Consider the following 13,660-nt stretch of genomic DNA (forward strand, 5'->3'; position numbering starts at 1 on the left):
AACACTGTAATTTTTGTATGTACGTACATGATTTATCTGACCATTTAACTCCCTTCTTTTCTCTTTTAAACAAACTTTTTAGATATCTGATATTACAGTACTGACAAATGGCATGAACATTGAGTGATGATATAGATATATTAACCTGGCTGTGTGACTGACCTTTTGGGATCAGAAGGACCATTTGTTTGATTAAATTGGTTTTCAATAGCCATTCATAATAAAGTTTAGTGTCTGGGTGGCGAAACAAGTGCTAGAATGGTTAAGGAGACTGCATTGTTTTTACTTCTCAATAACAAATATTGTGAAACAAAAGTTCACTTTTGTTAGTGGCGTGGTATATCTAATAGTAGAATGTCCACCAGCTTGCAGTGAGTTTTCCCTATTGCTCAGCAGTTTGCCCTGAGGCACAGTGACAGATGGGATGAAAGATATTCCATGAAGGGTTGGAGGAAGTGTATAAAACTGTGAAGCTGATGATCCAGATGGTGAGACATTTCAATCATGATCAAATCATAAAAAAACAAGGGCTGACCATTACTGTTCACATTGTGGTCTGCTAATGGTGTAGACCAGCATTTCCCAAACTATGGGCCATGGCCTGGTACCGGGAAAAAATACTGGGCCTCAGCATGGCTGCCGGGAAGGCAGCGGGGGGGCTTGGGAGGAAGTGTGTGTGGGGGGGTCATCGGGAAGCAGGGTTGGGGGCAGCAGGGCTGTCCGACAGAGATGGGGGGGCAGGCAGCCAGCTGACAGAAAACAGGGCTGGATGGGGGGCAATGGGGCTGGCCAGGGGAGATCGGGAGGAGAAGCAGGGGAAAATCGGCCAGCGGGGAGGAGGAGATGGGGGCAGGACTAGCTGGTGGAAGCAGGGCTGGCCGGGGGGGGCAGAGGGGAATGCCTGAACTAGCCACCGGAAGTGCGTCTGGCCAGGGGAGATCGGGAAGAGAAGTGGAGGAGAATCAGCAAGCTGGGAGAGGATGGGGGGAGCGGGGCTGGTTGGAGGAGATCGGTGGGAAGGGGGGGGGAACTAGCCGCCAGAAGCAGGGCTGGACGGGGGAGATCGGGAGGAGAAGTGGGGGAGGGGAGGAGCAAATCAGCTGGCATGAAGCGGGACTGACCCGGGCACATGCACACCCAGGTACACGAGTGAGTCCAGCCCCGGGGATTCCATTTTGCCCTTTCCCCATACCCTCTCTCGAGTAGTTGCGAATTGCCTAGCAGGTAGACACACTCATGCAGCGTTAGCATATTTACCAGCCAGGCAGTTTGCAGCTACAGACTGACACACCTAATTATAATAAAACTTACCTAATTAGAAAATACCAGACATTTTAAATGTCCGGTATTTTCTCAATTTGTTTCCTGGACAGAACCCTCAAATACCGGACTGTCCAGTACAAAATCAGAGACCTGGCAACCCTACCCCTCCTTGCACCCTCCCTCCTAGCCAGATACCCTACTCCCAATCTGCTCCTGCTCCTGCTCCTGCTTCCTGGAGTGCCTGTGCACCAGGTCCCTGAAGCCCTGGCCCCGGCTGGACAGAGGATGCAGCCAAGTGAAACACTGAAAATTTATTCATTTTTAATTCTTTTTTAAATATGCGTTTATATTTTTGGGCTGCAAAAAACAGTACTGAAAAAAACCGGGTTCCAACTAAAGTAAAAAGTTTGGGAAACCCTGGTCTAGCCAGCTTTCTATCCATCTTACAGTCCATTTATTCAATCCATATTCCCTTAACTTGCTGGCAAGAATATTGTGGGTGATCACATCAAAAGCTTTGCTAAAGCTGGCACTGGGGGTTTTGGGAGGACCAGAAACAACATATTTGAATATTCATCATTTGCTTAATGAATCTGCAAAGATGCAAATGAATGTTACAGGTCCTCCAAAAGCTCATGAATGGATTTACTGGTCCCAGTGCCAAAGAGTTTGGGAACCCCTGGTGTAGACCCTTGTGGTGAGTTCAATGAGAGACTCTGAAATCTCCATATCTGCTAGTCTCTTCAAAAGTTAGTCATGTTGAAAGGTAGCAAAAATGTCTGTATAGTCAATAAAGCAAATGATCAACGGGTGATTGTATGTCTCATATTTTTCAATGTTGAGATGAATATTTATGATTTGGAGACATTAATACACAGACTAACAACATTTGAAAAACAAAATAAGAATAAAAGGAGTATCCCAAATGTCCAGAAATACCCACCACTTTATAGATGTAAAACCACATTGTCACTGCAGATAGAAATCAATTTCTTAAATCATTCAGGTTCACATTTTAGCTTTTTTTTAGTCATAATTATGATAATAGCATATTATTTCTACTTGCTGTATTGCAATGTTAATGCTGTTCCCCATTTCATTTGCATTTAATATAAAAAGGTGATTCCAGTCAGCTATGGGTTATATTTCATATAACAAAATATATTTTTCTGTATGCAAGCAGAAGGATATAAATAAATCAAAGCTGAAGATCTGATCATTCTTTATATTACATACAAATTAAATAGAGAATTAAATTTATATATTGTGTGTATATATGTATGTACATATACAATTTAATTTGTAGATTATATGAACACTCACACCAATTACTTATGTAAAGTGAGGGGGAGAGAATAGTAGATAGTGAAACAGATTTTCTGTTACCTTAACAATATCTCCTTCATGCAGCTGAAAGGTTCTGGCTCTAAGATGGATCCCTTTACCAGCCTCTGTTTCAATTGTATAGATGCATTCATGGTTGTTGTCATAGTTTGATGGAAAATTTGGTGACAGCAATGTTCCCTCATTTCCAGAGACACTTGCTCCACATTCAGCTACAGGAAAGAGTAAAATTAAAAATAAATTATAAAGGTGGATTATCCATTTCAATCATATAAAATAATGATTAGATTCAAACTTAACACTAATCTCTGTGATAATTCTTAAGTGTTAGAGACTATCTGAGAGAATTATATTGCTGCAATACTTTTATCTTCTACTGACAAACGATCAAAACAACAGTTACAAATAGACCACGTATAGAGTAGGGAAATCCAGGTTATTTTTGTCTTGTCCCCTTAGCCTCTTATCAGCCTCCTCCTCCCCCATAAATTGGGAGTTATGATCACATAGAAACTGAATGTTTTGTTGAAGCTGTTCTGGTCTTCTGCAGAAATAGGTGGAGCACTGATCATACTGACTCCCTGTTCTACTTGATATAAAATACTAGACAAAGTGGAAATCCAAGAGCTAAAGTAAAAAACACCAAATCTGACATTATTGTGATAGCTATTGGAACAGTTTCTTCTATCGACAATAAAAAAGCTGCTGATATCTGCCAAGGATGAAATCAACAGCTGCCCTCCTTCACAAGCAAAGAGTGGATGAGGCCTTCTCCCAGCAGTCTGAGTAGAGGCCAGAAAAGCCTTCCCTTCCCTTTCAGAATTAAAGAGCTGTTTTACTGTCTGTCTGGAAAGGAAGGTAAGCAGCATTAGATAAAGTGTTAGGTTGTGGGGTTATCTTATTTTCTGATTGAAACATAACAAAAGTATGTCAAGAATGCAATATAAATAATCTAAGTCACAAATGCTAATTTCAAAACTCAGGATTTCGGCAAGGAAGAAAATAATGAAATTCTATTTCAAAACAGATACTGTAAATATTAGCAAAATATTAGCAGCTTTGAAAAAAAACCCTGAAATATATTTACCTATTCTTAACTGTAGTCACAAACTGGTATGTAGATACTATAGGAAGTCTAAAATATATAATTTATACTTGACTGAATAATAAGACTTAAACATCCACAAAAAATAAAATACAGTGCATTTTTCTGAGTCTACCATGCTGAGACAGATCCAAATCAACATCAAATGAAGTAATAGCTAAGAAAGTCTTAAACTTTCAACCCTAGGTATTTCAGATACAATGTATGGGCAGATTAATGGCAATGTTTCAACCTTCTCTCTGAGTATCTTTTCTCATGTGGTTTTAAAATAAATTCTTATTTATGCCTCAATGTTCCCTCTAAATTAATGCACCAGGGGCGAGGGGGACAACAGGAGTTGCTAGGCCCATGAGCAAGGGATGGGGGTGGTTCCATGCTCCTGGAAGGGGTGGGACCTCAGGTGAAAGGGGCAGGCTGGAGACAGACAGCCCTCAGCACTGTTTGGACTACTCTGAACCATCCCCCAGCCAGCCTATAGTGCCACCTGAAGTGCATCCCTGGGGGATCTGATGGCCATTTAAAAAGCCCATGTCTCCAGCTGCTGCCATAGCTGTAGTAGCAGCAGCAGCAGCCAGAGTCCCCAGGCCCTTTTGAATTGTCAGGGTGTAGAGCAATTCCCCATTTTTCTCCTCCATCAGTGAGCTAGAATGCATCTATTCACACTTGCAAATGAGAATATGCATTTCTAAGCATAATTTTGTATGTATAAGTTTAGATGTCCTTTTCTAAAAGGTAGCACAATGTTATCTGGAATTCTAATGTATTTTTCTGAAACATCTTCATAGAAAAATGCATTTCTATTTCTATCTCTATCTTTATCTACATACACAGAATGAGAAGTGACTGTCTAGCATGGAGTACTGAAGAAAGGGCTATAGGGGACATAGTTAACAGCATGACACTTGCAGAAAAACCCCGCAATCATTCTGGGATGCATAAACAGGAGTGTTGTGAGCAAGACACGAGAAGTAATTCTTCTGCTCTATGAATGTATATATTCAGGCTATACTAAAAGGATGGGTGACTCTATCCTGAGAAGCTTTGACTATGCAAAAGATTTGGGGGTCATACTGGGCAATTAGCTGAACATAAACTGCAGTGCAATGCTGCAGCTAAAATGACTAATGTGATCCTTGGATGCATAGTCAGGAGGTTTTGAGTAGTAATGGTGAGGTCAGTGTTCCTTTACACTTGGCACTGGTGCAACCACTGCTAGAACACTGTGTCCAGTTTTGCTCTGCACAATTCAAGAAGGATGTTGATAAATTGGAGAGAGTTCAGAGAAGAGCCACAGGAATGATTAACAGACTAGAAAGCATGTCTTTATGGTGATAGATTCAAGGGACTCAATCTGTTTGGTTTAACAAAGAGAAGGCCAAAAGGGTGGTGAGGAGATGGACTTTCTCCTTAATCTAGGAGAGAAAAGTATAACAATCCAATAACTGAAAATTGAAGCTTGATAATTTCAGACTGAAAATAAAGTGTACATTTCTAATGGGGAGAACCAGTGGGGCTGACAGACTAGTCGGGCCCCTGGGCAAGGGAGGGGAGAAGGGGCACTGAGACTAGTAGAGCCTTGGTTAGAAGGGGCTGGGCTGAGACTAGCCTCCTTCAGGCAGCTCTCAGCACCTCCAGGAGCCTGTTGCCCACTCTGGTGGCAATTCAAAGGTCTTGGAGCACCAGCCACCACTGCTGCCACAGTAATGACCAGGAGCCCTAGACTCTTTTGAATCACCAGGTACCTCAGGGCAATTGCCTCCTTTCCTCCCCCACCCCTGCCAGTGGCAGACCTGGTGAGAAGAGTTAATCATTGGAATAATTTACTAAAGATCATGGTGGACACTCTATCCCTGAAAGTTTTAAAATCAAGATCTGATTTTTAATTTCTAACAGATACAACACAGATACTATTTTGGGGGAATTGTATGGCCTGCATTGTACTGGAAGCTGCACTAGATTACCATAAAGGTCTAATCAGGCCTTGGAATCAGTAGGGCTGACAGCCACAGCAGGCCTGGGGGCAACGTGTGGGGGGCCCAGCTCCATGATACCAGAAAGGGTGGAGCCTTGGGAAGAATGGGTGGAGATGAGTGCTGGACTCTTGCCCCCATCCTCAGAGCCCTGCAGAGCAGTGGAGTAGCACCCCCATGGCATTTCAAAGGGACACAGAGTTCCTGCTCCTTTGAAATGCCTGGTCCCTGTGCAATTGTCCCCATTACCCACACACCCTTGCAACATTTATTTTTGAAATCCACTCATTATAAATGGATTAAAATGAAACATGACATAGCAATCTGTTACTTCTCTTTTTCTTTATTTTGAAGTATTTTGTTTTATTTAAAATATTACCATCCATAGCAACATCTTCTCCGCAAAGCAGCTTATGCAACTACTCAATAACTTATACAGTCATTCACATTGCCCTCTTTCGCATATAAATCTCCCAGTGAATAATCTCTCTGAAAACTGGCTCATGAAGACCCACAGGCTAGATGATTCAATCCAGTCGGTAACATCTATTTCTATTGTCATAGAGAAAGGCTCTATCTACTAATCCTCATTTTACCTTATGTATTTAGGATCAAATAATATTTGCATGTTAGATATTATAGTTAGAATAAATTATTGTAACTATACTGTCAACTTGTACAAGTGTCTTAAACACATTATGCAAGTAAATCTAAGCATTGAGCAATGAGGATCATTATAATAAAGGCACCAAGAAAATTAGTAAAATCTGTCGATGGTAAGTGGGATATAAATACACGAAACTAGTAGGAAATTTGCTCTGAAGCTGCCAACACCATGCTAATTCTTTAGAAGTCAAAATAAAGGAAAAGGAACTAGCGTCCAAAAGGACATAGCAACCTGCTTCTTGAGATATGCTCCAGGAGGGGCATAGGAGGGAGTCTGCTAAGTTGTTCTCAATGGCTTGAGGCTTAAATATTTTTTAAAAAATGAAAAAGAAAAAAAAGGAAAAGAAACAGCATGTTATTCCTGGTTTAGACTGAAAATAGAGCTACTTTGTTCTTAACAAACCATAGGTAGCATGTTGAGTTTGAGCTGAAGAGTCAGTGATTAAATTATATATATAGTCACTGCATGTAAAAAGTAATAAGGACTTTTCTAGGAATAGAACTTTATTTTGATTGTAAAAAATAGAATTAAAGAATTGGTTAATAGTTCAGGAAAAAATTAACACATTCAATTTGTAGCTGAATAAAGTTCCTTAACTTCCAATGTATATTGCATTTATACTTTATATATGATCTATGGATTTAAGAATGTATTTCCATTAAAAGCCTTCCCCACTTTTGTGTACCTGCCCTGGGTAATTTAGGAGGAATGAGCACCAACTAATGTCTAGCTTTCAGTCTGAAGGTGAGAACCAAAGGGTCTGATCCTGTACTGGCCCTACTGGTTAAATCGTCCCTGCTCTTTTTGTATGGGGAGGGAAATACTATATTCTAGGCCATAAAGTCATTTTGCATTCCAGCTATGTCCCTTTCTCCCCTGCTAAGATTTCTTGAGTGCTCCTGCTGACCCAATCAGCAGTTCTCTACTGCTTGTACATAAGTAGAAAAGGGGGAAAGGACAGAGAGAAGTGGGATGCTGAAAAGAAATTGTGAGAAAAGGAAGAAGCCCCACTGTTACCCCAGTGAAAAACAACTCAGGATAGCTATCATGAGCTGCTATAAAGGATACAATTTCTGCTGGGCTTAAATTTAGATATTATATAAGGAAGGGGATTCTGCTGAACTCAGCTCTGAATGACATTTGTGTTCAGATGTCTTCAGGCTGCACACAAAACCCCTTGCAGTCGTAGGCACAAGGGAATAAGTTAGAACAGCCAAGAGGCCCACAGTTAGCAGAGATTGGCGGAGTAGGATTGCCAGGAGTCCGGTTTTGGACTGGACAGTCCAGTATTTGAGCTTTCTGTTCAGGAAGCAAACTGAGAAAATATAAATGAGAAAATGTAAGTGTCTGGTATTTTCTAAATAAGATGTAATGTAGATTGTGATGTAATAATCTACATTATTATTGTAGATTATACCGGTGTGTCCGGTATTTTTCTTGAAACCATGTGGTAACCTTATGGAGAAGATATTAAGATGATTTAAATTCACTTACTTATACTCCTTCTCTTTCTAAAGTTAGCGAAGCATGTCTGGAACAAGATAATTTTTTTTATTTTGTTCGGGAGACAAGAAAACATACTTTAAAGGAGTAATTTGTTTCTTTTTTTCATTTTGGTACCTTGACGTATAAAAGAAACTATGTCAGAACGAGCTTTTGAAGACTATCAAATAGTTTCTGAACATACTTATGCAATCTATGAAACAAAGAAAATGGCAAATATACTTCAGGAACACTCAAACTGAAATGCTGGCTTACTAATAACATGCATATTGAAATTGTACCCAACACATTTCATTTAAAAACTTAACAATAAGGTTTATACAATAGCTGACATAGTTTCAAAAAGCTTGAAAATATTTTAAGTAGATGCAAAAAGAAAAAGTTAAAGAGAAGTAACAAGCTTTTAATTTAAAGTGTGCACTGACATGAAGATCTCTAAGGGTATGTCTACATTACAGCACTATTTCAAATTAACTTAATTCAAAATAGTTAATTAGAATTAAGCTAATTCGAAATAATGCATTTAAACACAAAATCTATTTTGAAATAGCATTTTGCTATTTCAAAATAGCGCATCAACACTGATTGGATGCTGGATCACATTTAAGGGCACCTGAAACCGGTTCCAGCAGGGCATCAGGTCAGTAGTTGCTTTGTGTGGCTGTTGTCTGAGGCTATCTGAGGCTCGTGCTTAAAGGAACCCCCCTGGACAGCCGGTTCTCAGCTTTTCTGCTTGCTGTCCTACCTCACTGAGGGACAGCAAAGCGTTTTCCTCTGTCTGCTTTGGTCACTCTCATTTGGGATACCATAGCACTTGGCACCATGGAGCCAGAGCCGCCCCTGGGCACTCTGGTGCTCATGTTGAATGTGTTGCTACAAGCCTGGCAGCAATTGCTGGAGGCTGCCTGGCAACATCTGCTGCAGGCCAGCCCCCTGGCCCTCCCCCTGGCCCTCCTGGAGGCCATGGAGGAGTGGCAGCCAGACACCAGCGTGCCCCGCCACATCTGGCATCTGGACACCAGCAGCAACTGGTGGGTCCACATCGTCCTAGAGTGCTGAGGAGACCAACAGTGGACCCCAAACTTCAGGATGAAGAAAGACACCTTCCTCAAGCTCTGCAAGTGGCTCACCCCTGCTCTGCAGCGACGGGACACATGCATGAGCCATTTCCCTCTGGAAGTTCTCCATGCTGGATAGCTACCAATCCATTAGCAACCAGTTCGGCATGGGGAGATCCACTGTCGGAGCGGTGCTCATGCAGGTACAGCAGGTACGGCTGCAAGGAGGAGATGGGCTCCCTCAGGGAAAATGGGGGGGAGGTGGTGTAAGTGTCCTTCCCGAGACGGTTCAGTCTGTCCCAGCCATGCTACAGAAGACCTGCGGTGGCCAGGATTGCAGCGGGGATTGCTCCTGGGAGAGGGGCATGGGGCAGTGGTGGGGAACAAACACTCCCAGCCACCCGGGCACTCCAGTGACCCTCGGTCTTGTGTGTCTCTCTGCGGGTGGCCAAGGCCATCAACTGGGTGCTGCTCAGCAGAGTCGTCCGTCTCACCAACCTGGACGCGATCATCCAGGGGTTTGGCACCCTGAGCTTCCCCAACTGCGGGGGTTGAGGGCAATTGACGGGATGCACATCCCCATCCGTGCCCCAGAACACCAAGCCTCCCTGTATGTCAACCACAAGGGGTACTTCTCTGTGATCCTCCAGGCCATGTCTGACCAGCGGGGCCAGTTCACGGACATCAATGTGGGCTGGTCCAGCAAGGCACATGATGTGCGGGTATATTGCAACTCCTCCGTGTGCCAGAGGCTGCATGCCGGGACTTTCTTTCCTGACTTCCACATCAGGGTCGGTGACATGGATATGCCAGTGTGCCTGCTGGGGGATGCAGCCTACCCCTACAGTCCTGGCTCATGAAGCCCTACATGGGACACCTGAACCCCTACTGGCAGGCCTTCAATGCCAGGCTCAGCTTGGCCAGCATTTTGGTTGAGGGGGCCTTCAGCCGACTAAAGGCCCAATTTAGATGCCTCCTCACCCGCCTTGACCTCTCTGAGCACAATATTCCGCACGTGGTGGCAGCGTGCTGTGTGCACCACAATTTATGTGAGAGGAAGGGAGAGGCTTCCCTGCCAGCCTGGATGGCAGAGGCTGACCACCTGGCAGCCAGTACTCACAATCCCACATGACTGCCAGCCGGGAGGCCCTTCAGGGGGCTGTCCACATCTGGGAAGCCCTGAGGGAGAGCTTCCAGGCTGATGAGGACTGAAGTCCCCCTGGCGTGCCCCACTGGGGCCTTGTGCCTTACATTCCACCCCCATCTCCTTCCCCTTTCCCCTCTCTAACCCCCCCTTCCTGATGTACAATAAAAACACCTGTGTTGCCACAAAAAATCCTCTTTATTTAACATAACTGGGGTGGAGGGAGGGGGAAAATGAGAGCAGGAGAGGGGAAGGAGGAAAGTTTGGAGGAGGGAGCTGGAAGGAGGAGGAAAGGGGAGGAAGTGGGAGGTGAAGCTCAGGGTTGGGGGTCTTGCCAGCCCTCCCATCTTGCAGCACTATGAGTGCAGAGGCCTTGGTGTCCCCAGGAGGGAGTGGGTATGGAGGGCGGGGCAGGAAGGATGCGGGGGGCAGAAGAAGTGGGAGGGAGAGAAGGGCTGGGAAGAGGAGCAATACCTGGGGTGGCCACGGGGCTGGAGCAGCAGGAGGCAGCAATCATTCCACCAGGGTATGCAAGTGCTCATGGAGGGCATGGCCTTGCTCCCACAAGCTCTCCCACCACAGCTGCAAGTCTTCTTGCACCCAGTGCTCCTGGCTGTGGACCTGCCTTCCCTGTAACCACAGGTGCCGCTGCTGGTACTTCTCCTGGTTGTGGGTGCGCCTGCTGGCCCGGGTGCGGGTGGATGTTCCAGGCGGGGTGGTGCGTCCTGCCCTCACAGGTGCTGTGGCTATGGTGAAACAAGAGAAGTGGTCAGTTCTCCCTGTGGATGAACCAAGCCCCCCTCTGCAAGGCGAGGACATCAGGTCTCCGCACCATCACGTACTGCTACCCCCGTGACAGTGAGCTGGCCCAGGACTGTACCTCAGCCCCTGTGCTGCCTTTATTGTGGTGTGGGGGGGAGGAGGAGGGGAGATGTGCCCTGACTCTGGGCGTCTGGAGGGAGGGCAGTGTGCAGTGTCTCTCCTCAGGGTCAGGAGCCTGTCATGTGCCTTCACAGGTAGATGCATGTGGGGAATAGGCCAGGGCCCCTGCATGGCACCCCGGTGGCATGCAGATGCCCAGGTTGCCACCTGCTCCATGGTCAGCAAGGCCCATGCACACGTCCCAGCTGGCACGGCAGATTCCCAGGTTGCCACCTGCTCCGTGGTCAGCAAGGCCCATGCATACAGTCCCTGGGCTCCCTCTTCCCCCCCCCCCCCCCGCATAAGGGGACCGTGATGTAACTCACATGTGAAGGCCTCCCTGGCCTCGGATGAGACCGCTGATGGGCTCTCTGGTATGGCTCAGAGGTCCTGGGTGCAGGGCACACTCCCTGCAAGCTTCTGTGGCTCCTGGCTGTTGTCCTCCTCCTTTTCCTCCTCGTCCGCTGTGTCAGGGGCAGGGCCTTCTGCCCTGGGGTCAATGATCACCAGGGGAGTGCAGACCGTCTTACTCCACAGGATGTGGTCCAGGGCCTCGTAGTGCGGGCAGGCATCTGGGTCAGCCTCTGGTTGGAAACCCCTGGTGTAGGCCTGCTGCAGTTCTTTTATTTTAGTCCATACCTGCTCCTATCTGCACATGTGGCCTCTGGTGGCCAGGCTGGCAGCCATGCGGCTGTAGGTGGCTGCATTCCTGTGCCTAGTGCAGAGATCATGGGCATTGGAGGCTTCCCCCAAAACCTCAATGAAGTCCAGGATCTCCGCACTAGACCAGGCAAGAACCCACCTTTTGCAGCCCCTGGCAGGCTCCTGGGAGCTGCCAGCCTGGTCCTGGGGAGTGGTGGAGGGCTGGGTGGCAGTGGGTTGCTAGCTCATGCTATGCCATGTGCATGGTCTGCTGGCTGTGTGCTGGCAGGCTTCCAACTGGCAAAGGCACTGTGGCCAGAGTCTGCCCCTTTAAGGGCTCTGGAGCTGGGGGGAGCAGATGAGTTTTCTGGTTGTTCCCAGAGTGGCCACCAGGGCTCCCTGGGAAGGGCTGGAGGCCCCCTATTTTGAATTAAGTGTCTACACAGTCCTTAGTTCGAAATAGCTATTTCGAATTTGGCGTTACTCCTTGTAGAATGAGGTTTACCAAATTCAAAATAAGCGCTCCACTATTTTGAATTAAATTCAAAATAGCAGTTTGCATGTATAAATGCTATTGAAGTTAATTTGAAATAATGGCTGCTATTTCGAACTAACTTTGTAGTGTAGACATACCCTAACTCATTACAGAATGAAGGTGTACATGACTTCTGTTTCTCCCTCTTTCCTTTTTCCTTTTTCCTATTTGAGGGGGGAGACTGATCTCCTGGTGACAGGAATGTCTTGTAGTGATTCTTAGTAACAGGAAGAATGTGTACAGCAGCATGCCCAGGCAAACATGGATGCACATGGCACATCCCTTATACTGTTAGGGGTTTAAAGAGATTGCCGATGAGAGCAGAGCCAATAAATATTCCCAAGTCAGTAACTGCTCATCATCACAAGGGCCCTGCTAATAGTTGACTAAAGGAGAAGCTTTTCCATTGTGCTCTAAGAAGCAAAGTTGTGCTTCTGGTTTTGCTTGACTGGTTTCAAGATCTAAAGGTCACTTGTGCCAGGTCTCAACTTATGTTCTAAGGGTAAATCCGGTCACCAATCAATAGAGCATCTAGAGTGATATGCATGAAATTACCTGACTTTCTAAGAAAACTTTTTAAAGTGCTAAAATATTAATAGTGATACATCTTGCTCAGCTTAATATATATAAACAAGTCAAAACAAAGATCACTCATACAACTAGTCTCTAAGTTTATGTCTACACTAGCCCCCAGGGAGGCTAATGTCAGCATTCAAAGTTGCAAATCAAGCCTAGGATTTAAATATCCCGCGCTTGATTTGTGTCTTCCTGGCCAGTCACCATTTTTGAAATTTACAAGTCTGGACCAACTGCCCGCATCTACATGCAGCAGGGACCCGGTATTTCAAATTAAAGACTCTAAATTGAACTACCTGTTAAACCTCCTTAGTGAAAGTGGATAGTTGTGAGGCACATTGATAATTTCTTTAGGAGCATTCTATTAGCACAGAAGAGCTAACAGAAATTAGTGCATAGATTTATAAATAGGTTACACATGTATTCAGTTCATAGAACAATAATAATATATCTTTCATTAAAGATCTGATGAAGACATTTAAAATCCATAAAATGCTGTCATTAAGTAACTAGAGGGAGTCATTACAGCCCAATAGGATGTATTCTCTACCACAAAGCTCTGAAGAGATAGACTTAGAGATTGAAACATGTTTGCATCACAAAAAAAAGATCTAGTCACACAACCACATGGCTAACTCAAAGTTTGGAAAATTTATTACAACTAATGTACATGTCCTAATGTTTTTAAAAAAAATTGAAATGCAAAACATGAACATGATCTTAATTCATATTTTGTGAAATTAATCAAGATTTCAAATGTAAATCCCACATAAAATATAAAAAAGAAAAGACTTGCTAAAAGGTTAAGACAGTAAGGATATGTCTACACTACCCCGCTAGTTCGAACTAGTGGGGTAATGTAGGCATACCGCACTTGCAGATGAATCCCAGGATTTGAATTTCCCGGGCTTCATTTGAATAAGTGGGGAGCC

The 13,660-nt window shown here is 44.8% G+C and overlaps 1 protein-coding gene across 2 annotated transcripts in view; it reads right to left on the bottom strand.

Moving 5' to 3' along the window:
- The window catches only part of CSMD1 (CUB and Sushi multiple domains 1), a 1,865,804-nt gene that overhangs the window by 381,733 nt on the left and 1,470,411 nt on the right, over positions 1–13,660 (bottom strand). For both annotated transcript variants that reach the window (XM_075923597.1, XM_006137767.4), the window contains exon 22: positions 2,650–2,819. In XM_075923597.1, the coding sequence (XP_075779712.1) occupies positions 2,650–2,819 (170 nt within the window). The remainder of the gene's footprint in view (positions 1–2,649; positions 2,820–13,660) is intronic.

This window comes from Pelodiscus sinensis, chromosome 3 (assembly GCF_049634645.1).
Source record: "Pelodiscus sinensis isolate JC-2024 chromosome 3, ASM4963464v1, whole genome shotgun sequence".
Taxonomy (NCBI): domain Eukaryota; kingdom Metazoa; phylum Chordata; order Testudines; family Trionychidae; genus Pelodiscus; species Pelodiscus sinensis.